General features: G+C 43.2%; 1 protein-coding gene across 1 annotated transcript; it reads right to left on the bottom strand.

Annotated features, from left to right (window-relative positions):
• Positions 1-1,972: 1,972 nt before the first annotated feature.
• LOC130358796 (uridylate-specific endoribonuclease D-like) lies at positions 1,973-26,864 on the bottom strand. The gene is made up of 7 exons (XM_056562605.1): positions 26,707-26,864; positions 23,164-23,338; positions 20,877-21,079; positions 18,322-18,435; positions 17,096-17,202; positions 9,915-10,057; positions 1,973-2,249 (listed from the first exon to the last, which is right to left on the bottom strand). Exons 1-7 carry the CDS (start codon positions 26,774-26,776, stop codon positions 2,138-2,140), a joined length of 924 nt encoding a protein of 307 aa, XP_056418580.1. The 5' UTR covers positions 26,777-26,864; the 3' UTR covers positions 1,973-2,137.
• Between the last annotated feature and the right edge of the window lie 1,050 nt (positions 26,865-27,914).

Raw genomic sequence — 27,914 nt, forward strand, 5'->3', positions numbered from 1 at the left:
ATGACTGAATGTCATTTTGAATACTTTGGGGGGTGCAGTTTTTATAATGGGGTCTTTTGTGGGGTATTTCTAATATGAAGACCCTTCAAATCCACTTCAAACCTGAACTGGTCTCTGAAAAATTGTGAGTTTGAAAATTTTGTGAAAAATTGGAAAATTGCTGCTGAACTTTGAAGCCCTCTGGTGTCTTCCAAAAGTAAAAACTCGTCACTTTTATGATGCAAACATAAAGTAGACATATTGTATATGTGAATAAAAACATTTTTTTTATTTGTAATATACATTTTCCTTACAAGCAGAGAGCTTCAAAGTTAGAAAAATTCTAAATTTTCAAATTTTTCATCAAATTTTAGGATTTTTCACAAGGAAAGGATGCAAGTTACCACAAAAATTTACCACCATGTTAAAGTAGAATATGTCACGAAAAAACAATCTTGGAATCAGAATGATAACTAAAAGCATTCCAGAGTTATTAATGTTTAAAGTGACAGTGGTCAGATGTGCAAAAAACGCTCTGGTCCTTAAGGCCAAAATGGGCTTGGTCCTGAAGGGGTTAAAATGCAGGCAAATTTTATATGTATTTTAAAACATCGCTATCCCATGTTAAGGAGGTCTAAGGCAACCAATCTACAGATAGTAAAACCCCTAGGAAATACATAAATGAGTGTACTAAATAAAGGAATAAAAGTGAGCCATAAAAATTAACTGTTTACGATTTGAAAACTTATGGGTATGGGGACAGTTCATAGACATCAAATGGCATAGCTATAAGAGAGTGCAGAGGGAGTAGTCACCTGTGCCCTCCTACATAAAAAGACACCAACATGGCACATAGTAGACTAGGGACCCTGTCACCCAGGAGCTTTAACTTATCTCTCTTCCCAATGCCTTTTGTCAGGCGAAGCAAGGATTGCAGAGGTTGGTTTTTAAGCCATTTCCTTTGTTTTTCCCTTGGGTGATATATGCCACCAGAGATGCCTCGCTGTTTATCTCACTTTTCCTTATTGAAATATCTTGTTTATTCTGCCCAGCTGAATGGGCATTTTTATAGTGGTGTGAGGAAGGAAAGCTATTGACGGAACAATCATTCGGCTCACAGCTCCATTCTCTTGTTTTCAATTAATCTAACAAAAATTGTAACAATTGATGTAACATTATACTTTTCGATTTTGGCTTACAAATATGTATGCAAAATACTTCCCAAAAAATATTGCAGTGTTAAAGAAGCCTAAGGCCACTGCATATTTTAGGTATTTTCGAAACCAAATAAACCAGTTTAACCTCTCAAACATTCATTGTCAGGCCAAATGCCATATATGGTCCGAAAATGACCCTGCCCGATGCACTAGCTGACTCTGTTTGGCACATTGGATTGAATGTGGACCAGCATGGGCCCGACAGGGATATGGCAGCAGGCGGTTTTGTAATTCTCCCAGCAGAGCCGGCCCCTGGAGGCACAAAAAGGATGCTGCTCAGTGTACAGGATTCATGTGCGCATCCCAATTAATTGAAGTCATATTTGAGAGAAGTCGTCCACTCATCTCTAGTAGTTTTTTAAAGGGGTACTCTAGTGGACAACAATTTTTTCCGAATCAACTGGTGGCAGAAAGTTAAACAGATTTATCAATTACTTCCAGTCCTTATCAGCTGCTGTATGCTTTAGAGGAAGTTCTGTAGTTATTTCCAGTCTGACCACAGTGCTCTCTGCTGACACCTCTGTCCATGTCAGGAACTGTCCAGAGCAGGAGAGATTGACTATGGGCATTTGTTCCTACTCTGGACAGTTCCTGACACTTACAAAGGTGACAATGTATCAAAATATTGAACAAAATAAATCTGGTGTAGCTTGCAAGTTATGTATGCCACAATTATTTATTTTTTTGCCAACTCACCACTGAGGTCCATGTTGTGCTAGTACTGTATTTTGCTTGTAAATACATGCTAGATCATCAAACTCTCTGGACTCTGAATGCCAGATTAAAGTGATTTTACTACTCAAAGTATGAAATGAAAATATTGTTTGTTGCATCTCATCAATCAACTAACAATATATTTAACAAAACATTTTAGTGATTTACTTCTATTTTGTTGAAAACATTGTTATTCATTTTTATTTGCAAGTATCAAAACACTTTCACTAAATGTTGGGGTAAGAAGATGCTAAATATCTTTTGCCGTTTCCATAGAATGAGTTGTCCCAACGGTAGGTTTGGATTTTCAGAGGATTACCACCCAATTTAACGGTGCATCTGAAAGAAATTAAAGATTAGTAAATACACCATGGAACAAGCAAATACTCCCAGAAATTAAAGCGGACCTGTCAGCAGGTATTTACAGTATAAAGTAAGGGAATGGCTGTATAGGGTTGTTGACCCTGAATCTGTGCACATCTCTCATTAGTTAATTGACCCTTTCAGTGGCAAGATATAAGAGTTTAGAAGGATATGCAAATGAATCTTTGTAGCCAACTGAGCATTCCCTCGGCTGCTACAGCCCAGCGCAGTTCAGCCCCTTCACCAGTTAGTCAGTGCCCTGTCGGTCAGGGGGGGGGGGGTAGGGGAGGTTACAAACGCATAAAGGGGATTGTCTTTCTGGTGAAGGGGCTGAACTGTGCTGGGCTCTAGAAGCTAAGGGGAACGCCCAGTGGTCTCTAGAGCCTAATTTACATATGTTTTTACAGACTGATATCTTGATATTAACTAATGATAGGTATGTAGGGATTCAGGGTTAAAAGTCCTATACAGACATGTTCCTCTTTTATACCCTAAAACCTGCTGACAGGTCTGCTTTAAAAACAGCTGAAAAAGATCTGTTCACATTGGTTTCTGACCTTTCCTAGGAGAGTCTTCTAATAGTAAGTATAGCACAGCATGAAAATGTATTATTGGTAAGGGAGTCTATTGTTTACTATATGGATTTGTTGTTTGTTGAATGTGGCATAGCGTCATGGCCTGTACCATACATGGAAGCCATGAAACCAGTGCGCTGAGAGCCCTTTAAGACGGCCATTAGATTATATGATTTATAATGTTAAATATAATTTCTAAGAAATGCAGAGGAGAATCTCTCATCAGCATCGGTAGTGCGGGTGACACTGATGACAATAGTAGCTATCATTTGCTGGTGTGTGGCTCTGTTATTCTCGGTTTTCTAATCCTGCAAGTGACGTGGTGCCCTCGAGTTAATGCCCTCTTCCCCGGGGCTGATCCTCCTCCCCGGGGCTGATCCTCCTTCCCTGTGCTTATCCTCCTCCCCTGTGCTGATCCTCCTTCCCTGTGCTGATCCTCCTCCCCTGTGCTGATCCTCCTTCCCTGTGCTGATCCTCCTCCCTTGTGCTGATCCTCCTTCCCTGTGCTTATCCTCCTCCCCTGTGCTGATCCTCCTCCCCTGTGCTAATCCTCCTCCCCTTTGCTGATTCTCCTTTCCTGTGCTGATCCTCCTCCCTTGTGCTGATCCTCCTTCCCTGTGCTTATCCTCCCCCCCTGTGCTGATCCCCCTCCCCTGTGCTTATCCTCCTTCCCTGTGCTGATCCTCCTCCCCTGTGCTGATCCTCCTTCCCTGTGCTTATCCTCCTCCCCTGTGAAATCTCTCTTGCGAGCAGAGAGATTTCACTTCATGTCTCCTGTCAGTGACGTTTGCGCATGTGCAGCCACGGTCAAAGACGATATAAAGTGGAATGTCTCTGCTCACAAGAGAGATTTCATAGGGGAGGATAAGTAGAGGCAAGAAAAAAGTGTCTTTGCACTGGCGCTGCTGTCATGCGATCCGCATCAGATTCCGTAGGCACGGGAATAGTTCATAAAATGGTTTTATTGTTACATTAAAACAATTAAAACAGAGGACAGAATGAAAAATGCGTTTCGGGAATATGTTTGCCCTTTCTCTGCTAAAAATGGGCAAACAATTCCTGAAACGCATTTTGCATTCTGTCCTATGTTTTAATTGTTTTAATGTAACAATAAAACCATTTTATGAACTATTCCCGTGCCTAAGGAATCTGATGCGGATCGCATGACAGCAGCGCCAGTGCAAAGACACTTTTTTCTTGCTCTACTTATCCACGATTACCGAACTCCCTCCCTTGGAAGGCGATCGGTCCTACAGTTTGCAGGCTGCAGCTTGAGATCCATACGTCTGTACCCCATACGGAGGGGTTACGTGCATGAATACAATTTTCCAGCAAGGTGAGCACAAAACCTATACTGGGGATCCCTGGGATTTTCCTACACAGAATTATGCTAGGCGCTGCCCTCCTGTCTTTTTTTCCTTTTTCTCTGAAGTCATAGGGGAGGAGGATCAGCACAAGGGAGGAGGACCCTGTGTGCACCTAAGTCACTTAATTTGCATAATAGGAAAACTGGGAATAACGGAGTAAAGGAGCCACAATTCAGCAAAAAATAAATAGCATTATAATCAGTATCACCCTCACTACAAGTCTATACCAATAGGTTATTGCGGCCAATGCTAATTACACATTCCCTTTAACTCTGTAAGAGTAAAATAGTGTATACAAGTACTCAAGTATTTTTTTTATCTCTTCATTCTGCCTGGGCTGCAAAAAATAATGTATGCATATAAATTAGTGCATAATTTAAAGGAGTACTCGTCTGAATTTTTTTTCTCTCTTCATTCTGCGCGGGCTGCAAAAAATAAAAAATAACAAGCTTTAACTCACCTTCTGCCGCTCTTCAGGTGTGCCGATATCGCTCAGATGTCTTCTGAGCCTCGTTCCTCTACTGTATTCTGGGCCGACTGATAACACTTCGCTAAGCTTATGAGCAGCCGCATCGATGTCCCACTTCGGCCGAAGATGCACTTAGCATCACTGGCCAAGGCAGGACATCGCTGGGGCCACCAATAAGCTCAGTGCAATGTGATGCATTAGGCCCCATAATGTGGAAGACCAAGGCCCAGGAGAACTATAACAGCACAATGGAGGAGCATATTGAACATTGCAGAGTTAGCTAGTACCTCTGGTAGGTCGCTTTCAGACCTTATGTGGTATTTGACCAGGCTGAAAACTGCAGCAGACCGCTGGGGTGTAGCACAGGCTGGTCATGGATATGGCAGCAGGTGATGTTGTTATTTTTATTTTTGCAGCCCAAGCAGAATGGGGTATAAAGAATTCAGCAGTGTACCCCTTTAACATAAAGTTTTAGATGGAGCCATCTCACAATACCCCAGTTTTTTCTGTCCATGGTTTAGCCCCATGCATTTGCCAGACAGTTGGGAATATGCTCTATATCATTAATGCTCAAGCAGTAGCCCAGGGTCCACATGAATTATAGCCAATTGCACTGGCTATAATATACTCATGGGTGTACATACCATAGAGGCCGACCATATGGAGAGAGAGAGAAACCCAGTCATATGTTACTCTTGCTACTAGTTTTGGGCTACTGCTTATAGAAACTGCATTCTCAGCAAATAATGGAATGGGGTATTGACCAAAGAGTCATGGAAAGCAAGGAGACATAAAAAAAGGCCTTTCTGCCCTGAAGGGTAAAATCATAAGTCATAATAGGAGGCCTATCTTCTATGTAGGCTCTAATACCCACCCATTCCCCTACAGGGACATTTCCAGTTTATTTTCAAAGTTTTTGTCAAATTTCACACATAAATATTTCTCTGTGAATGTTTGTAATGTCTCAATTTCTTGTTTCTCCATATATGTTTCTCCATTAGAAGTGAATGTGACTCAAAAGGTTAGTGACCTAGGCAGTATAAGCTTCATCTGACATTGTCAGTAGGTTTAGAAATACATTTCACACAGAATAACTTATTTATTACCCTTCTGCCATACTGTTTGGTCTTCTGAAAAATCTTGTGTGCTTGTATAGTGAATAAGGAGGAGAATTACAAGATACATAGGTCCAGCCTCCTTTAGGGGTTTGTAATATATGTCTATTACATACCATATGCCAATTTTTAGAGAATATATTTAGTAAATTCTGATCTTCTAAATGTATGGAATTCCAAATGACCTTAAAGGGGTTCTCCATCTGGACAATCCATGGTCATATAGAACAGGGATTCTCAACCGGTGGTACGCATACTCCTAGGGGTACGCCACCGGTTGAGCGGGGGTATGCCACCGGTTGAGTGGGGGTACGCCAATGCACTGACAAATACCGGCCATGCATTGGCCTGTATTTGTCAGCGCATAGCAGAGAGTGGCTACAGCAGCTCTCTATACAGTAGCGTGGCTGGAGCTGTGGCCGTGGCTACTGTAAGGGAGCTGTTTGGTTGCCAGAGAGACGTGTGACTTCCACTGACGTTGAGGTTTTGTAATCTGCACAATACACAATTTTGATAAATTTGGCACATCAGAAGCCAAAAACACAGCTGCACACAGGCACATATTGATAAATCTCCCCCTTTGTGACTCCAGTTTTTATCATAATCATATATTTTAAAGGAAAATAGTCATCCTATTCACTCACACTAAATCCAATACACTGGGTTATTGTAATGGTGAACAGAAGACCGATGCGGGGTCGCTGACTAACATACATACCTTTAGTCCGGCGCCCGGTCCCTCTGAAGGTCCGCTTCTTTCTTCAGCGAATTACACACTGGAAGCAGGCCATCTGAGTAAATTTAAATATTCATGTGGCGCTGGTCACGTGAGTGCTTACGCCTACTGAGCGCTCATGTGACCAGCGCCCATGAATATTCAAATTCACCCGGCAGGCCCGCCTCCAGTGCGCAATTTGCTGAAGAAAGAAGTAGACACTTAGAGGGACCGGGCACCAGACTGAAGGTACGTATGTTAGTCAGAGACTCCGCATTGGTCTCCTGTTCACCCGCACTATAACCCAGTGTATTGGGTGAATAGGATGACCATTTTCCTTTAAAATATATGATTATGGTAAAAACTGGAGTCACAAAAGGGGAGATTTATCAATATGTGCCTGTGTGCAGCTGTGTTTCTGGCTTCTGATGTGCCAAATTTATCAAAATGGTGCAATACTTTCATAAATTGTGTATGGAGAGAAATAACGGGGGGCACACACGGTACACTGTTAACACCAACCAGCTTCTTTATTCTTCGGGTAATAATTGACCGATAAAGGCAGGTGTGTGATAGCTATTTTGCGCTGCGTCTGGCGCTTCCTCAAACCATGCCTCTTTTGACACCAGCAATCAGGTAAATACTTTTCAGGCTACCTGCGTCACAGGTAGGGGTGTGTAACACTAATACATCACAGTGCAGATTCCAAAATTCACAAAAATACACAAAACCTGGAAACAAATAGTTAAAGGAAAACTGTCACATGTTTTCTCCCGCACTATCCACAGGTACTGAAGGATAGTGCGGGAGACACTGATTCTAATGAGCCCTATCTTATCCGCCTGGCCGTTTGCCCGCAATCGTAGTTTTATTACATGTGGAAATCTTGCTGCAACTGGCACGGGCGGGTCTGCAGCTTAACTGGCACTGATGTCAGCGCCGCTTATAAATATTCATCCCCCCTCCCTCCAGCTCTCCCTCTCTTTGCCGCTCCTAACTGAAGGGAGGGGGGATGAATATTCATAAGCGGCGCTGACGTCAGTGCCAGTTAAGCTGCAGAAGACCCGCTCGTGCCAGTTACAGCAAGATATACACATATAATAAAACTACAATTTCAGGAGAATGGCCGGGCGGATCCGGGTAAGGTAGGGCTCATAGGAATCAGCATCTCTCATACTGTCCATCAGTACCTGTGGATAGTGCAGGAGAAAACGTGTGACAGTTTTCCTTTGAAAACAGCAAAGACTTACATAGCAGCATCCTGAGGGGGCCCTAATTGTAAAAAGAATCACGAAAAAGGACTCAAATCAAGTTGGTCATTCAGACCTAACTGACCCTGTGCTTTTGTGAGAAGGCTCCACTTCGCTTCCCATCTATGGAGTGCTTTGCGTCAATCCAAGCCTGGAGCTTGCTTATCTCTTTCTATGCCTACAAATTTAAGAGCTCTTGCGTCTGCATAATGTTCTTCAACATGATTGATGAGTCGGGGAGAACCCTTTTGCGTTTTTAAAGAGTGGACATGTTCTCTGAATCTTATATGTAACGGACTTATTGAACATACTATATAAAATCTCATGCAGCTGCAGAAGGCTCGCATACACTACATATTAAGTTCTGCAGCATATAATATCTTTTAGACTAATCTGTACACCACCCAGAGATATGTTGCTATTTACGTGAATAAAAGGACACCAACTGCAGGACCCACACATACATAGCAGGAGTGAGAGATCTTTGAATCCAATTCTTTTCTTCTCTACAATTTTTTTCCTGTTTAAAGATGCTACTAACTAGTACATCTCTTAATTTTTTACACTTCTTAAAGGAAATCTGTCACCAGTGTCTCCTGCACTAACCTGTCAGTACCGACAGGTAGTGAAGGTGACACTGGTGACAACGGTCCTGTTCCGTGGCAGGGATCTCCAGTAATCTCTTCTGTTAGCTTCGCTCCGGGTGCCCGGCTTGGGGCACGGGTGGAGCTTACTGACGTCACCGGTGCTGTTCTCTCACAGCGGGACCCAGCAGGGAGCAGCAGTGATTACATCACTAAGCTCCACCCATGCCCCAAGCAACTGCTGTTCTCTGCTGGGTCTTGCTGTGAGAGAACAGCAGCGGTGACGTCAGTAAACTCCCCCCGTGCCCCAAGCTGGGCGCCCGGAGCGAAACTAATGGAACGGGACAAGGTAAGTCCCATTGTCATCAGTGTCACCTGCACTACCTGTCAGCACCAACAGGTTAGTGCAGGTGACACTAGTGACAGATTTCCTTTAAAGCTGATCATAGGTCTAATACTAGCTACCTCTGCGAGATCTGGGTCATTGTAGATTAAGAACCAGTTATCAAAAATGGATTTCTAGATTTTTGATGACATCAGACTTTATCTAAAAGAAAATTACAAGCAGGAGGATTTTGGGGGAGATGTTATGGTGAGTGACGTTCTCGTTCTCTCTCTATTTTCATTCTTCTTGCTTCTACTGTTTCGTCCTAAGAGTATGCCTATTTTCTTTACCAGCTCTTCCCATTGCTTTTAGTGATACCTGTTTAGGATAGCCCCTTTTAAGTAGCCGCTCTTTAAATTCTTCAGCTTGTGTTTGATAGTCACTCTCTCTGCTGTTTATTCTTTTCAGTCTTAAGAACTGTCCATACGGGACTGATCGCTTGACATGCTCGGGGTGATAGCTCTCAAAGTGAAGCAGCGAGCTACAAGCGGTCGGCTTACGAAAGCCCTTCATGACCACTTTACCTTCTTCCATCACCACGAGCACGTCAAGGAATTCCAACTCATTTGGACTTATCTTAGAGGTGAAAATGAGATTCATATTGTTTGTGCCTTTGAGTAATGTCACACACTCAATGAATTCTGTTGAGTCCCCGTCCATACCATAAAGATGTCATCAACAAAATGCCTGTAACATGCAATATACTTCAGGTAACAGTTACTTTCGGAAAAAAATGTAGCTTTTCTCAAACATTGTCACATAGAGTTTGGCCAGGGTACATGCCACAGGTGTACCCATGACCACACCTCCTGTCTGGATAGACCATCTTTCGCCGAACCTGAAAAAATTGCATGTAAGTATAAACAACAGTGCGTCGCAAATGAAATTAATACAATCCGGCGATTTATCAGAAGATTGAAGAAATTGCCTAATGGTCTCTATACTCTGCTCCTGCAGTTTGCTTGTATAAAGTGATTCTATGTCTAGGGACACCTATATGCCATTTTTGGGTCAACTCAAACCATAAATGAAAAATCACCTCAGAACTCTCTGTAGGTTGTCATTTTTGTAAACCATCGCAGAAGTTGTATGAATTTGTGTTTTTTTTTCACGTTTGCGCAATATTTTTGCGCCTTTTAAAAAAGACACAGTTGTTATGCATAGTATATAAAAATACTCACTGTCTATTTGGGCGAGTGACATAGCAAAGCGTGTACATTGCAATTTCAAACTCAGGACTGGATCCCATAAAGAAAGAACCCACACTTTTCATATGGGTGGACCATTTAAACTGGAAGGTGAAAACATCAGGATAACTTGTCCACTGGAGAGAGAGAGACAAACGCAAGTATAAAATGACACAACTAAAGCCTTTATTACTTGATAACTTATTATTGGGATAAATCATTGGAGTTATTATTAGTCACATTGTGCATAGATCCATATTACAATTGGGAAGTCACTAGCAACATCTTCACCTGTGGCTACAGTCTAATGCAATTATATAAGTTATGCTGACCTAGTAAAATTCATAGACATCCATGCAATGCCGATACAGTTTCCCCACTTTTGACAGAAACAAAAGAACATGTAGCATACATATTTTTTTTAAATGGAGGTCTATTGCTAAAATATGCCTCTGTATGTCTGTATATATTGGAGGCTTATATGGTATACTGTACCACTGAGGTAAAGAAAAAACAAGATATGAACAGTGAACTAAGCAATGTTGGAAAATCAGATGTGTAGCACTATATATATGTTACGTATAGACGTACAGACCTGAGTACAAAAGTGCTTTTTTTTATTAGGTAAAATGACCCACATCCCTGCACTTTACCCCATGGATCTGATCACTTCTTGGTTTCTTCTCTAAACTATGACCCTGCTGTAACCAGGCAACATAGCCCACACTTTCCCACAATGTCCCTGCTCGTAAACACAGTAGAGACTAAGATGCAGTTGAACTGAGCATGCCTGCCTTACTACCCTTTATATAAACTAAAGTAAAGGGAAAGAAAAAGACCGGAAAGGGGCCCCTAGTGCATTAAATGGGATAAGAGATGAAATCCAGTGGTCTATATATACTGCTCACCTGGAGCATATTTAGAAAACACATATCACTTTATGAAAATAGGGTACATGTAGTCCATCCATGGAGGTGCTGACGGCCGTAGGGTAGCAGGATACAGGGACTACCGATCCGAATGTAGAAAATATAGTAGTTAATGTTCAATTTTGGGTTAATAAAAGAGAAATACATTCCAATAAACATAAATTGAACATTAAGAACAGAAGTACATGTGTCCATGAGAGAAGTAGCGCCTACAGAGAGTTTTTTCCTGTCTACTATATTACCCATTATATAACACTTTGATGCCAGTCATCATCGCTGTCAATAGTTATGCCAAATGAAAAAAGATATATAAATGGGGAAACTGAAAAGTCCTTAGTTTTGCTAAATTTTTCTTTAACTTTTACAACGTTGCGATTCACTCGACATGTGCACAGAGCTTTACAAAAAGTGGGCTTAGAAGGGTGTGTGGCCTCTCACGAATAGCTAGTGTAGATTTGAGAAGCCCAAGGCATAGGCAGTCGTTTCAGTGCCTGAATTATTAAGAGGTGTTTAAGCCAGTCCAGTCTTAATAAATTCCCCCCACAGTGGTGATTTCATTGTTGTGGCACTGTTTATTTACTATGCCTGTAATTTAAATTTTTCATTTGGCAAAGCAGCTTAACCCGGTCTCCCACAGAGAATCACTTGTCACGTCACAGGGAAATCTCCCAGTTTCTAGTCTACCATTGCCTATGCAGAGGGACAAGCTTGCTACCTCATGGCCAAGCTCCAGGATCACTCTTCCACTTTACTGGGCAACATCTGTTTCTACTAACACCTTACAAGGGCTGTCCTTGGCATGAAACCCCATGCTTTCAACACCTCCCATGCTCCCCGCCCCCCCCCCCCCCCAGTGGTGGTAAAGCACACTGGCATTACTGTGGATATCCTTCCACTTGCACAAGCCTTTTCCACCGCCTACATCAGTACCTACTTCTTTCCCTGTGGCTGCCAGCCCAAAACATTTTCACTCTTCCTACCAAGCACAGAAATCCACCATGGCTGCACTGCTAGGTATTGTGAGCCTCTGTCCTATTGGTTCTAATATAGAAAAAACCTACCATCCATATGGTGTATTACACATACATCCACAACCTGCATATACAAGTGCAAACTCAGAACTTACAAGCAAATCACTGAACAGTCTGTCTGATGCAAATTTCCCATTTAAAGTAACAACAAACTATTTACAAAGGATACAGTTCCTTCAAGGGGGAAAATACAGTTCATCCCCCATTATATGTGATGAATCTGCAGTAAAATGTGCATATGCAAATTTTGCTGGAAAATTGTTGCAGATAAAAAATTGTTGCATTGTGTTCTATGCTATTTCCATAACTCAGTTACGAGTTATAAAAATGGAAACATTAGTGATGATAATACCCCTTATAAATTGAGATATATCTATAGATACTGGTATTAATTAAACTACTTATGGGTGCCCGCAGCATATGCACAACTAACCTTGGCCATTCTTAGATACCTCATTCTTAATTCAGTGTGATGCATTTCAATTAAATAACCATGTTCAGATATTGCCACATAGTGGTGTTTATGCTAACTACATGCAGTGTACTATGGGACTACATTTTTGTGCTAGTTGTGAGTCACTGTTTGGAACGTCACTGCTGTCTAGGAACAATCATTTTGCATCTACTCCTTTTCTAGGAAAAATAATGCTGCCACTCAAATGCTAATGAGATGAGTTCCTATTAATTATTTACAATAAACACCAATAAATAAGGAAACAAATGGTTCCTGAGGGCTCATTTACATAATCACATACAAGGTTCATGTTCCCTTCTGCATGGAACGGATCCTAATAGAGAAAAGAACAAAACACTTCCCAAAGAAGAGATTTCTTTCCTTATAAATTGATATGTTATTATATTTATATTATACACACTATGGGAATGTGGAATACTTATATTTTGTCTTGGGTAATTGTAATGTCTGTATATATGCGTTTTGTATTTTCTGCTCTGGGAACTGTTCAGACATGAAGTTTATGTCTAAACAGTTTCATGTGTTAATTCTCCCTGGGATGGGAAGAGTTAACCTTCTTGGCTTCAGCACTGGGAGTGGATATATGGCCACTTCAGCTGTTGTTTGGTGCTGGTAATTTCACCTGTTACTCTGATCATGTTTGCATTATGTTCACTATTGTGATAATCTGTCTATCTAGGAGTGAGTTAGTCTTGTATCTGTACCCGTGTTTGCCTGTATTTAGGATTTTTTGTTCCCTCCTAGGCTAGTATCCTGTTCACACTGTGGAGTGTGCCAACTAGCTAGGAGCCTATTTGGCTTTAGTATTGATGTTCCTCCATGATTGGAGTGGGGTGTCCAGTGTGTTCCTTGTTCAGAGTCCAGTGTGAACCGTGCACTTGATTTCCTGACTCATTTAGTGTTCTGACATTCCGTTAACCTGTTCACCTCATGCATCTCCTGGTTTTGTCTGCTGTATATTTATCCTCATATCTAGTCTTGTTCATATTATCACATCTGCCATTAATCTTAATCTCAGTTTCTGAACTGTATGTTAGTATGCTAAATCCTGTTTTTGTATATCTGTTAGCAGCTTTGTATTATTCCCTTTATGTTACTGACTTGTTTCCTTACATGTACAGTTGGTTTGTTTTGTTTGACTCTTATGCCCATGTACTTTAGCGTAGGAAGGGACCAGCACCCAGTTGTCATTCCCCGCTAGGGTGTTTAGGCAAGTAGGTAGGGAGAGTGGTCTTAGGGACATCTTTAGGGCTCACTAACTCCCTGCCCCCCTTTCATGACAGTAATACTCCACATATAATTTCCATGGAATCACACTCTTGCCTGACTTGTCTAAAGTCATCTGATTTACTAATTGCCGAGTTTTATTCAGACACAAAAGCCCACTGTCAGGATTCGGCAGGCTGGTGGTGGATCCTCTGTGTCAGAGAGGGATTGACATGGACCGTACCGGAGGACTGGTTCTAAGTTGCCACTGGTTTTCACCAGAGCCCGCTGCAAAGCGGGATGGTCTTGCTGCGGCGGTAGCAAGCAGGTCGTGTCCACCGGTAGCGGCTCAACCTCACTGACTGCTGAAACTGGCGTGGTACAGGAGGACTAGACAGAGGCGAGGTCAGACGTAGCAGAAGGTCAGGGCAGGCGGCAAGGTTCGTAGTCAAGGGCAACGGCAGAAGGTCTGGAAACACTGGTAAAGGCACTCACAAAACGCTTTCACTAGGCACTAAGGCAACAAGATCCGGCAAGGACAGGAAGGGGAAGTGGGTTTATATAAGCCTGGAGAAGATGGAAGCTAATTACACTGATTGGGCCATGCACCAATTAGTGGTGCACTGGCCCTTTAAATCTCAGAGAGCCGGCGCACGCGCGCCCTAGAGAGCGGGGCCGCACGCGACAGGATGTGACAGCCGGGGAGTAGATGTGACAGGTGAGTAGATTGGGATGCGACCCGCGGGCGCATCCACGCCAGCAGTGACAGTGCAGTGCTCCCAGTCAGCGAGTCTGACCGGGGCGCTGCAGAGGGGAGAACGCCGCGAGCGCTCCGGGGAGGAGCAGGGACCCGGAGCGCTCGGCGTAACAGTACTCCCCCCCCTTATGTCTCCCCCTCTTTTTATCTGCAAGTCTCTTCATAGGAGACGAGGCCAATAGGAGCGACTCTTGAGTCTCCTACCAGATAACGGAGAAGTTCCGGGTTACTTCATCTATGGCAGGAACTCGAGAAGAAGTGGGAATAGGGAGGGGGGGGGGCAGAGGGAGAATCCTGCCACGGGGCGGAATGCTACCAGGAAGGAGGCTATGAGGAGGAAAGATCTCTGCTTGTTTTTTGCAGGAATCAGAAAAGTCCTGGTAAGCCTTGGGAGGGCCCGGTAAAGGTGGAGCCTCAGGGGTATGACAAGTGGGAGCAAATGTAAGGCATCCTTTGTGACAAGAAGGACCCCAACTTTTGATCTCCCCGGTGGTCCAGTCGAGGGTAGGAGCATGACGTTGGAGCCACGGCAGACCGAGAAGAACTTCAGAGGTGCAGTTAGGCAGAACGAAAAATTTAATTTTTTCATGGTGAAGTCCAATGCTCATGGGCAGGGGTTCAGTGCGGTAGCGCACAGTGCAGTCCAATTTTTCTCCGTTAACAGAAGAGATAAAGAGCGGTTTGACGAGACGGGTTACTGGGATACTGAACCTATTAACGAAAGAGGCCAAAATAAAGTTTCCTGCAGAACCAGAGTCCAAGAAGGCCACCGCTGAGAAGGAGGAGTTGACGGAAGGAGAAATCCGCACAGGTACAGTCAGACGTGGAGAGGCAGAATTTACACAAAGAGACGCCACTCCCACGTGAACAGGGTGCGTGCGTGCATTTCCCAGATGCGAAGGACGAATAGGGCAGTCCACTCGGAAATGTTCGGTACTAGCGCAGTACAGGCATAAATTTTCATCTCTGTGATGAGACCTCTCTTCTTCGGTCAGGCGAGACCGATCCACTTGCATAGCCTCCTCGGTGGGAGGCACAGGAGAAGATTGCAGAGGATTCTGGGAGAGAGGTACCCAGTGATCAAGGTCCTTTTCCTGGCGGAGCTCCTGGCGTCTTTCAGAAAAACGCATATCAATGCAGGTGGCCAACTGGATAAGTTCAGATAGGGTAGCAGGAATTTCTCGTGCGGCCAGCACATCTTTGATGTGACTGGATAAGCCTTTCTTGAAGGTCGCGCAGAGGGCCTCATTATTCCAGGCTAGCTCTGAGGCGAGGGTACGAAACTGGATGGCTTATTCGCCTACCGAAGAACTCCCTTGGACGAGATTCAGCAAAGCAGGTCTCGGCAGAGGAGGCCCGGGCTGGCTCCTCAAAGACACTACGTACTTCTGAGAAGAAGGACTGGATTGTAGCAGTGGTATGATCATTGCGGTCCCAGAGCGGTGTAGCCCATGACAAGGCCTTTCCAGACAGGAGACTGACCATAAAAGCCACCTTAGACCGTTCAGTGGGGAATTGGTCTGACATCATCTCCAGGTGCAAGGAACACTGGGACAGGAACCCACGGCACAATTTAGAGTTCCCATCGAATTTGTCAGGTAGGGACAAGCGGAGTCTGGAAGTGGCAACTTGCTGCGGAGGAGAAGCAGGAGCAGGCGGATAAGATGGTTGCTGCTGTAGAGGCAGAAGCTGCTGTAGCATGGCGGTCAACTGCGACAGCTGTTGTCCTTGTTGGGCGACCACGGTGGCGAGGTCAGCGAGACTTGGCAGCGGCACCTCAGCGGGATCCATGGCCGGATCTACTGTCAGGATTCGGCAGGCTGGTGGTGGATCCTCTGTGTCAGAGAGGGATTGGCGTGGACCGTACCGGAGGACCGGTTCTAAGTTGCTACTGGTTTTCACCAGAGCCCGCCGCAAAGCGGGAGGGTCTTGCTGCGGCGGTAGCAACCAGGTCGTGTCCACCGGTAGCGGCTCAACCTCACTGACTGCTGAAACTGGCGTGGTACAGGAGGACTAGACAGAGGCGAGGTCATACGTAGCAGAAGGTCAGGGCAGGGGGCAAGGTTCGTAGTCAAGGGCAACGGCAGAAGGTCTGGAAACACTGGTAAAGGCACTCACAAAACGCTTTCACTAGGCACTAAGGCAACAAGAACCGGCAAGCACAGGAAGGGGAAGTGGGTTTATATAAGCCTGGAGCAGATGGAAGCTAATTACACTGATTGGGCCATGCACCAATGAATGGTGCACTGGCCCTTTAAATCTCAGAGAGCCAGTGCACGCGCGCCCTAGAGAGCGGGGCCGCGCGCGCAGGCATGTGACAGCCGGGGAATGGGACAGGTGAGTAGATTGGGATGCGACCCGCGGGCGGGCGCGTCCCGCTACGCTGATCGCATCCCCGCCGGCAGTGACAGTGCAGCGCTCCCGGTCAGCGGGTCTGACCGGGGCGCTGCAGAGGGGAGAATGCCGCGAGCGCTCCGGGGAGGAGCAGGGACCCGGAGCGCTCGGCGTAACACCCACTCTGCTGTGCTTTAGGGTTAAAGTAAAAACTTGCATTTGTTAGAAAAATTACCAGAACCTAGTAAATGTTCGGGTTATTGAAATAAATGGGCCGTGCCTGTTCGTACATTGGCACTCCATTTTGACATTTTGATGATATATCCATGCCATGGAGGGCACAAATGTAATGTGAACCCAGAGTTAATTTTATAGCAAATACAGTATACTGTGAAATATTTAAAGCTTAAAAGCAAAAGAATAGTTATTGGAATGACACCCACCAGTCCATCTGAGCTGTAGCTGAGATAGTTAATCTGACCAGCCTTCTCCAGCAGATAGAGATTCACCCAGCTATGAAATCCTGCTATCTTTCCTTTATGAATTTCACCTGCATACAGAAAAGATTGATAATTCCTATTAATTTACTGGTGCAACAGTAAAATCTAATACGTTTAATGTAATCTGTCCATAGTTTTGGAAATATTATGGCATTCTAGATGCAATTTTTCATGCTAGGAACACCAAGGGTCTATATACACAGCAGAATTTCTGCTTGGGGAATTCCACCTCAAATTAAAGCCATAGACTTCTCTGGGATTCCGCACTCCCATTCACACTTTTGAATTTCCGCTTGCGGAATTCCACTAGTGGACATTCAGAAGTGTGAATGGGAGTGCAGAATCCCATAGAAGTCTATGGCTTTAATTTGAGGCGGAATTCCCCAAGCGGAAATTCAGAAGTTTGAATAGACCCTAAGGAAATTCTGCATGGAAATTCCTCACAGAATTTCCTCAGTGGGTCCACACTGCATGGAATCTGGGTTAATTTCTCTCTGAATTTAAAGCCAAAATTAACCCTTGAAATTTTCCACTGACTAGTGGGCTTTTGTGGGCCAACCAAAAAAATGAACATGTTTATTCTTTGGGTGGAATCAAATCCCAACATGTGAACTGAGCAGCAGCTTCCCTCTGAGATTATTAGTAGGCTGCTGCAAGTAGAATCCGATCATGGAAAATCATTGAGAAAAGTCTGCAGTGTAGATCCAGTATATACACTTCATCCTTATTTTACTCATTTACAAGCTTAACTTAAATGAGTGGTCGAGGATTGGAAAACGTATCTCCTATCCTAAGGATAGGGGATTAGTTTCAGATCTCCCTTACGGGACCCCGACTCTCTGGCCATATCGACCACCGCACGAAGCAGCGGCCGACACGCCACCTCAATACAGCGCTATGGCAGAGTCGGAGATTGCCGAAGGCAGCGCTCCGGCTCCAGCATAGAGTTGTAATGAGGGGAGCATGTCAGCCTCCGCTTTATGAGGTGGTCGACATGCCTCCTTACTGCTGACTGCCGGGGCCCCGTACGGGAGATCACAGCAGTCGGACCCCCCGCGATTTGAAATGTATCCCCTATCCTAAGTTTTCCAATCCTGGACTACTCCTTTAAATTGTATTACACTTGGTTTCTTTAGTTGTTGCAACGTGCATTGGAATATTTATCTTACCATGGAAGACATGTTCAAATCCTGAGGAGTCCAAGAAGCCTTTTGAGCGTGTATATAGTCCAAACCACATTTCCTGCAGGTCCTTCTTAAAGCTTTCAGCTGATATGTAATAACCTGTTCATCAAAACAGTAAGTCAGGTATTTCATGGCAGGAGGCTCTCCATTGCCATTGGTATTCTACAATATCAGTAGTGAGGCAAGGACACCATGAAAGAAGGATATTGATCTCTTAATTTAGAAACAAGTCATAGATGAAACCAGAAAATTACATAAACATAATGTTTAGTTAACAATACTATCGATCTGTTACACAGTATTTGTACAGAACCCATGGAAATCTTCATACTATTTTCCTTTGTGCCTCTTATTTTATACAGATGAATATAGAAGTAGGCAAATCATTACAGTATTACACAAATATTCTACTAAAAGGATTATGGGAAGTAAACAGTGCCACGCAGATTCCACTTCACAATTTCCGAAACCCATTCACTACACCATACATTTTAGTAAGCGGAATTTCTGCCTGCAATTTCAAAGCAGAATTGCAGGCAGAAATTCCGTAGTGAGAAAATAGCCTTAGGCTAGGTTCACACTACGGAATTTCCGTCTGCAATTCCGCTTACTAAAATGCATAGTATAGTGAATGGGTTTCTGTTTACAATTCACACTTCGGAATTTGTGAAGCGGAATTTGTGAACGGAAAAATTCTGCCCGGAGATTCCGTAGTCTGAACCTAGCCTTAGGGTCTATTCACAAAGCAGAAGTTCCGCTTGCGTAATTCTGCCTCAAATTAAAGCTCAAAGACTTCTATGGGATTCTGCACTCCCATTCACACCTCTAAATTTTTGCTTGTGTAACTCCGCTAGTGGAATTCCACAGCGAAAATTCAGAGGTGTGAATGGGAGTGCAGAATCCCATAGAAGTCTGTGGGCTTTAATTTGAGGCAGAATTCCACAAGTGGAAATTCTGCCATGTTAATAGACCCTTAGGCTAGGTTTACCCTGCGGAATCTCCGGGCAGAAAATTTCCACCGAGATTCGAGTGCATCCGCTAGGACCGCGCGGACACTGCAGTCTCCAATAGACTGCAATGTGTTCCGCGAGTATTTCCGCCTGAAGAATGAGCAATGTCATTCTTCGGGCGGAAATTTTCCGTTCACAAACTCCGCTTCACAAATTCCGAAGTGTGAATTTGTGAACGGAAACACATTCACTATACTATACAGTTTAGTAAGCGGAATTTCTGCCTGCAATTTCAAAGCGTAATTGCTGGCGGAAATTCCATAGCGTGAACCTAGCCTTATTAGTAGCAGAATCAGCACTGGGGTGAGAAAGTAACACAAGCTGCAGCTGCATCTTTCTTTCTCTCTCCAGCTACTTTGCCTCCTTCTCACCTCTTCTTCCTAGACATCAATAGGCAGCATGTGATCCGATCCCTACTTTTTCCATTTTCTCTTATAATATATTACATAGATTCTAATATTTTCACTTGTACTATTTTTTATGCATGGTTTGTTGAAAGTGCGGTGATTTGCTCATGAGGCCTAAAAATAAACTGTTAGGAAAACAAAAAACTATTGTGCAGAGCCCCATGTGGCCCCCTTTCACAAGTGCATGGTAATAATGTATACCAATAAACTCATGGTCCAGTTTTTGATTTTCTCTTTCTAACTTTTGGGCCCAGAATTCAAAAGACCACATATAAATATTTTATACCAGTACATCTACTCCCAATCTAACTTGGAGATACTCTGTTATCACATGCAGACTGCATTTCTTTTAAAGTAAACTGTGGACCGAAGATATTTAGGCCACTGTTAAATATATTAGTTATTTACAGGTAAAGACAGCAGCAATACTTAATTTTTTCTTTTATGTCAAACATCATTCTTGTCCCCTCCCCCCCCCCCCCCCCCAAACAACTGCAGATCCCTGTCCAGCACAATAGTTTTTTTCTCCTCATACATAGTAAAATTTTTTATTATGTTTTCCTTTAAAAAAAGGAAAACATAATAAAAATTCAAATTCCTCCCCTTTTTCCATAAAAAAAATAAACATTTTGGGAATTTTCAGAACTTTTAAATTCCTAATCGTGCACAGTCAACAGCATAAACACACAAAAAAAAAATCATAATGCCCAAAAATTCCAGAATTAGGCTTCTTTCACACTGCCGTTAGCACACCACAGTGTGACGGCCGTCGGGGGTGCCCGGGGAAATAGCGAGAGAAAAATGATTGCTTGTGCCGCTTTTTCTCCCGATAGTCCCACTACAAAATAACAGCGCTTGAAGGACCCCATTATAGTAAATGGGATTCATCGGGACCATTATTGCCCATTGTGCCCCGTCCCGATAAAGGCCGAAAAAAAAAGAGCCTAACGCCCGTTTAACATGGCCTGTTGCTATGCAAAGCCCCCCATAATTGCATAGACTTATTAAATAATAATGTTAAAACACATTTCAGGCAGTCATGGAAGAGGTGGTCTATAATAAAGACATGTGTCAGAGATTTCACACTTGGAGCGCAACAACTAAAGTAATGCCTTGGGTGTACCTTTTGAGATTAAGAAGCTGGAAAGTGTTTTCATGATAGTAGTTTGGAATAATTCATCTATAAAGGCATGTTGTTCTTGGATCTCTTCTTGTGTGACATTTTCTATGGTCCCTGTGTTCTTAACATAATTGTCTAACAAGGAGATGAGACGGACAAAGGTTGGTCGGGTAAGTATTTTGGCTTCATTGACATAGCTGAAAAGCCTAGAGGTGGGAAGTAAGGCTTTTATTAGAGGGGCAAAATACCATCATATTTAAATAAACAAGAACTATTTTTATGACTACAAAATATTAAGGTTTCATGTCTTAGGCCATGTTCACACCTCGGAATGGCCGCACAAAAAACATCAGAAAAGACATTCTGGAGACTGCGGGGTGCGCATAGAAATGTGCCGTCTCATAGACAGCTATGCATTCCATGCAGAATCCGCGAAAAAAATGGACAAGTTCAGTCTTTCTGCAGACACGGAAATTGGAATTTCTGCCATGGAAATTCCACTGTGTGCACAGCACAGCAGAATCCCATTGAATTCTACAGGACTTTGCTGTTGCGGAATCTCTAGGTTCACACCTCGGTATTTCCATGCAGAATTCCGCACGGAAATTCCAAGCTGTAAACATAGCCTTACAGTTCACACATGTAAACATACTATTTTTATCAAGTAAAAAAAAAAAAAGACTAGTAAATCATAAATTTTTTTATATACATATTTTGGGTCTCACTGTACATGTTCGGACTTGAAGAATCAATCAGCATAACATTTTGTGGTATATATTTAATGTAAAAATTAAGAATGTCATTGTAAAGTACAATTAGTTCTGCAAAAAAACAAGGTGTCATATGTCTGTAGATGGAAAGATAAAAGTTAGGTCAAAAAACTTGAAAAATGAAGATTGGCCCAGATCTTAAAGGGGTACTCCGGTGGAAAACTTTTTTTTTTTTTTTATGAGCTGGTGCCAGAAAGTTAAACAGATTTGTAAATTACGTACATTTGTAAAAAAAAATCTTTATCCTGCCAGTATTTATTAGCAGCTGTATGCTACAGAGGAAATTCTTTTCTTTTTGAATTTTTTTTTGTCTTGTCCACAGTGCTCTCTGCTGACACCTCTGTCCATGTCAGGAACAATTCAGAGTACCATAGGTTTGCTATGAGGATTTTCTCCTGCTCTGGACAGTTCCTGATACAGGCATCAGGTGTCAGCAGAGAGCACTGTGGACAAGACAAAAATTAAAAAAGCAAAGAATTTCCTCTGTAGCATACAGCTGCTAAAAAGTACTGGAAGGATAAAGATTTTTTAATAGAAGTCATTTACAAATCTGTTTAACTTTCTGGCACCGAAATTCTTTGTGTGGACAGTTTGCAGACTGCGGGTCTTCTCATAAACGGCTATACATTCCGTGTGGAGTCTGCAGAAAGAATAGACAGGTTCATTCTTTCTGTGGACACCGGAATCAAAATTTCTGTAAATTCCGTCGTGTGCACAGTGCAGCAGAATCCCATTGAATTCAAAGGGACTCTGCCGCTGCTATCTCCGTGTGGAATTCCGTTGTGTGAACACGGTCTTAGTGTTTAAAGGGATGGTGACACATTTTTTATTCTGCTGACTTCTACAAAGCTGTTCCAAAGTGTCTGTATTTTGACTGGATGTTGCAGAGGAGTTCAGTAAAGTTTACAAATTGTTTCACATAATCCTAGGGTTCTGAAACAGAATCTTAGTGTCAGATAGGAATCACAGAGGAATATCAGGGACTAATACACCCAGCATAACCCTCATCATCATCCTAGTGACTACCGCACTAACATTATGTTTTCTAAATAAAAATGTATACTGCTAATTGTTTTTTTCTTACTGCTGATTTATTTATTCATTTATTTATTACTTCTCTTGCAATATTATAACATGATTGAGGTGAATGAGACACAAGGACTGTGCATGCCATGTACTGATGGAAGCAACATCAAAACATATTTTTATGAATAGTATCAAGAAATAATACATATACACTGATCAGCCATAACATTTAGGGTGTGTTCACATATTCAGGTTTTTAATTGCAATTATTGAATACAAAGCCAAGAATAGATCATAAATGGAGGACATGTATAAATAATAAGACTGACACTTCTCCTTTCTTCAAATCCATTCTCTGCTTTGAATTCACTATTTGCAGTTAATAACCTGGAAGTGTGAACACAGCCCTAAACCACTGGCAGGTGGCTGGTGACTGGAACCAACAGTTTATGATAATACAAAGCAATAAACATATCACCATGTTGTCAGCTTACTTTTGGCTGGAAAAGTCTATTCCGCTGCCAGTCTGGGAGCTGGATACCTTGTGCTGAAGGTTTAGGGTAATGTCGCCACTGTCAGCCCGGTTTACATCATTCGCATACAGCTGTTCAGACAGATTCTGAATCTCATCATTAGTTGTAACAAACTGTGATGATGATGAAGATTTCTCTGCCACCCAAGGGATAAAAGTGTTATTGACACATACAATACTATCTGTAGACCTAAGTTTAAATGGGCACTATCATTAACATTTTTTTTGCTATTGCACTCCTTATGGTAAATGAAAAATCTTTCAAATGTACTTTGTTTAAAAAAATTAAGTTTTCTATGTTTTATTTGTGTTTAGAAAAGCTGCCATTAGGTGTCTCCCTACTTGTCCAGAGCACATTTCCCCCCCATCTCTTGCACAGTCTTTGAACTCCTGCTGGCCTGGCAGAATTCCAAAAGCTTGAAAGGGGGGGGGGGGTACAGCCTTAGTGAATCATAGCTCATCTCACACTGAACTGCTCTGGGCTGTGCGTAGCAGAGTGAGGGAGGAAGTTCTCCCCTGTATGGCTTCAGATGATGTCACACCTGCTGGGGGGTAACACCCCTTCCCAGTCTGTGAATCTGAGACTGAGCAAAAAATACAGAGCAATTTCAAGGTAGAAAACTAAAAAAATAATAAAAATAAAGGCAGGGGGTGGTTTATCATTATAGGGGCATTGAACTGGGTGAATTTTAAAATTTAACAAGATCAGGCCAGGTACTCTTTAATAGTTATAAAAGAACTGGAGCAGAACCTTCACGATACAATAATAACATAAGTCCCAGCACTTACCACGCAGAATTCAATAACTTGTAAAGTTTATTCACATCAGATTAGGATAAAGGTACTGACAGGACGTGTTTTGGCACAGCAGGCCTTCCTCAGCTGTCCAATCTTTCCCTTCATGAAAGATGGCTGAACGTAGTACCACTAAGTGCTTAAAGAGTACCTGTGACTAAATAAACTTTTCTAAACTAAGTCAGGGCGGGAGCGCTGTACTCACTCACATACTGCATATCCCCGCTTGTCCTACTCCTAACACCCTCCTAACTTTTCTAAACTAACTCAGGCGGGAGTGCTGTGCTCACTCGCATACCCCCACTTGTCCTACTCTTAACACCCCCCTGCCCTTAAAAATGTTTTAAGCAGGCGCTACGTCACTGAAGCCTGCTGGGGGGGGGGACTGCTTCCGCCCTCACTTCGCCGAGAATAGCAGGGGGGGGGGGGGGGTGTCCTCAAAGCACAGATCGCCGCTTGTCCTCAGTGTAAAGAGCGCTGCTTGTCCTCACAGCCCAGAGTGCCGCTTGTCCTCTCAGCACAGATCGCCGCTTGTCCTCACAGCACAGAGTGCCGCTTTTCCTCACAGCATAGAGCCCCGCTTGTCCTCACAGCACAGAGCACGCTTTTCCTCAGTGTAGAGAGCCTTGCTTGTCCTCACAGCACAGAGCCCTGCTTGTCCTCATAGCACAGAAGCCCCGCTTGTCCTCATAGCACAGAAGCCCCACTTGTCCTCCTGTGCTAAGTGTACAGAGCGCCGCTTGTCCTCAGTGTACTGATCGCCGCTTGCCCTCACAGCACAGAGCGCCGTTTGTCCTCACAGCACAGAGCCCTGCTTGTCATCAGTGTACAGAGCGCCGCTTGTCCTCAGTGCACAGAGCCCTGCTTGTCCTTGGTGTACAGAGCCCTGCTTGTCCTCAGTGTACAGAGCCCTGCTTGTCCTCAGTGTACAGAGCCCTGCTTGTCCTCAGTGTACATAGCCCTGCTTGTCCTCAGTGTACAGAGCCCTGCTTGTCCTCAGCGTACAGAACCCTGCTTGTCCTCAGTGCACAGAGCCCTGCTTGTCCACAGTGCACAGAGCCCTGCTTGTCCTTGGTGTACAGAGCCCTGCTTGTCCTCAGTGTACAGAGCCCTGCTTTTCCTCAGTGTACAGAGCCCTGCTTGTCCTCAGTGCACAGAGGCCTGCTTGTCCTCACTGCTCAGAGCCCTACGGGTATGCAGTATGCGAGTGAGCACAGAGCTCCCGCCTGTCTCTTTGATAAGCAGGGAGCTGCGCTGAGCTGATCACATGCTCAGCCAGCTGTCTGTGATTTTGGACTCACTGCCAGGCCAGCGTGAGTCAGAAATCAATGAAAAAGCTTGCAGCCAGGGACTCCTAGGGAGACCTCTAGTGGCCACATTTTCTAAATGTAAAAAGACACACAAGGAAGAATTTTATTTCAATAAAATACTATTAGAAAGTTGTTGAATATAGAATGATCTTTAACATATAAAAATTATTTTGATGACAGGTACTCTTTAAAGGAGAAGTATCATACCAAAAACGTATCCCCTTATCCCCCACCCCCTATATATATCTTTATAGGAGAGCTGTTCGGCAATCTTCGGGCTCTCCTATAGAGATATCTGGGTGGGGGGGTGTGGTGTGGTGGTGTGCCGCTCCCGGGCCAGGGGCTCCGTACAGGAGATCTTTTCCCACTTTCTTTAAGCAGTGTACAGCCAAGTCTGTTTAATGCACATGCCAACCTCAACCTCAGTGCTATCCCACTGAGTTGGATCCCTTATAAAATGATATATTCCGCTATGTATCTTTTTATTTTTATTTTTTTACAATGGGACCCTATGTAATGGAAAATAGTAACAGCTTTAGGGCTCATTCACACTTCTTTATTAACAGATCATATATGGGTATTAAGTACTGTTTTGTATTTAGTTTTTTTTAACAATTTGTTCTTGTTTCCATACAGGCTCTATACATAATGTGACAACGCAGTGTGTATTAACTATAACAGTCATATAAATCTAAATGTTCATGATCAGCGGTGACCTGATGTAGCCAGTGATGGGCTGAGGGTGAAATGTCCTTGTGTCAAGATGGAGAGCAGGACGTTGTGAAAAGCAAGGTAAAACACTGTCAGACCGGCAGTTGTAGAGTTGTGGGCGGGTATGTGTCCCTCAGTCAATTTTTTTTAGCCCAGCCTGACCACTTTTAATAAATAATAAAAAGCTTACACTTTGAAATATGTAAAATAAAACTGTAGACTGCTTTCATACAGCTATAACACGGGTACATCACATGCTAAAACACAATCTTATACCAGGTAATGATCTGGATACTTCAAAACTGCCTTTCTATAGCTACAATTTTATCTCACTGACGGACCTTTAAAGGGAAACTGTCACCTGATTCCCCATGCTAAATCCAATACACTGGGTTATAGTGTGGGTGACCAGAAGTGCAAGGAGGTGTCACTTACCAAATTCCGTCCAGTGGCTCCTGTAATATTGCCCTAACAACGTCTCTCATGCTCAATTTGGTTATGTACATGGCTTACCCCAGATTATAGCATCAAGCTTTGCATTACAGCTAACCTCTAACTATTATAGGGAAACTAATAAATATAGATTTCAATCATACAAAAATATACAATTTCATGCATTGTACAAATATCTAGCTATTCTGAACAAGGCAACAAAGAAAATATAGTAATATAACAAACAGGTTTCTTACTTGATGTCTGCAGTTTAGCTCCACAAATTGCCCATGGTAAGAGCCACAGCAGAACAAAAGTGCTCTTCATGGTGTAGAATCCTCCACTGAAATCCTTCAGTCTTCACTGTAACCACGTCTTTTATAGCCTTCTTGTCTCAATGACCTCATGGGGCCAGCACATACCCAAAACTAACCCTGTGTGTCCCAAAAACTTTGCATATTTATTCTGAATTAGACGAACATCTAGTATATGTCATGAGAAAAAGGAGAATCTGTTAAATCTTGTAAACCGGATTTTGTTGTTTATTTCCCAAGATTTCCTGTGTTACTTCATATACAACTGTTTTAAATATTCTCTTCTATTGCAAACAGACAGATGAAGATTATATATATTTTCCATACTCCTTAAAGAAGATTAGAATTACACCTAAATTCTAGACCTTTACCACTTTTGTTTCTAGTACTTTTAGTACAATTATTAAACTTTTGACATACACAAAACCAAAGTGATAAAATAAGAAAAAAATAAAAACTTATTGTAACACTCACGTTTCTGAAGACAGGAAACCCGGTGCATGTGGATCCGCTGGACCTGTGTGGCAGATGACTCGGACCATACCAGGGAGCAGAGTCTAAGGTGCTGCTGCAGGCAGTGGGATGGACTTGCTGCTGCAGGCAACACCCAGGTTGCTACCCCTAGCACAGCTTAACCACACAGGTGGCTGAGGAGATGCGAGGCACAGGAGGGATAAGGCAACTCGTAGTCTAGATAGCAGGAGGTCAGTAGGCAGGCGGCAGAGGAGCAAGGTTGAGTCACAAAGCAAGATATCAGATACACGGCAAGGCAATAAAAGGAATGCTTTCTCTCAGGCTCAAGGCAACAACGATCCGGCAGGAAACTGAGGAGGGTGGAGGAATTTATAAATGAGCCACAGTTGGATTACACTAATGAGTGTACTGGCCCTTTAAATCTTAAAGCTCTGGCGCGTGCGCGCCCCAGGGGATGGGGAAACACCCGGAAAGCGACGGACTGGGGCTACAGCAGGTAAGGGGATCATGCGCTCACAACCAGCGTGTGCAGCCGGAGCGCATAACGTACCACTTATTACACTGGATTCACATGTAGCGGTAATGTACGACATAGCCACTTACCATCTGGGAAAACTGAACATGTTTCACCATGACTTAAAAGAGTACTCCGCCCCTAGACATCTTATCCCTATCCA

Source organism: Hyla sarda, chromosome 2 (assembly GCF_029499605.1).
Source record: "Hyla sarda isolate aHylSar1 chromosome 2, aHylSar1.hap1, whole genome shotgun sequence".
In the NCBI taxonomy this organism is placed as follows: Eukaryota; Metazoa; Chordata; class Amphibia; order Anura; family Hylidae; genus Hyla; species Hyla sarda.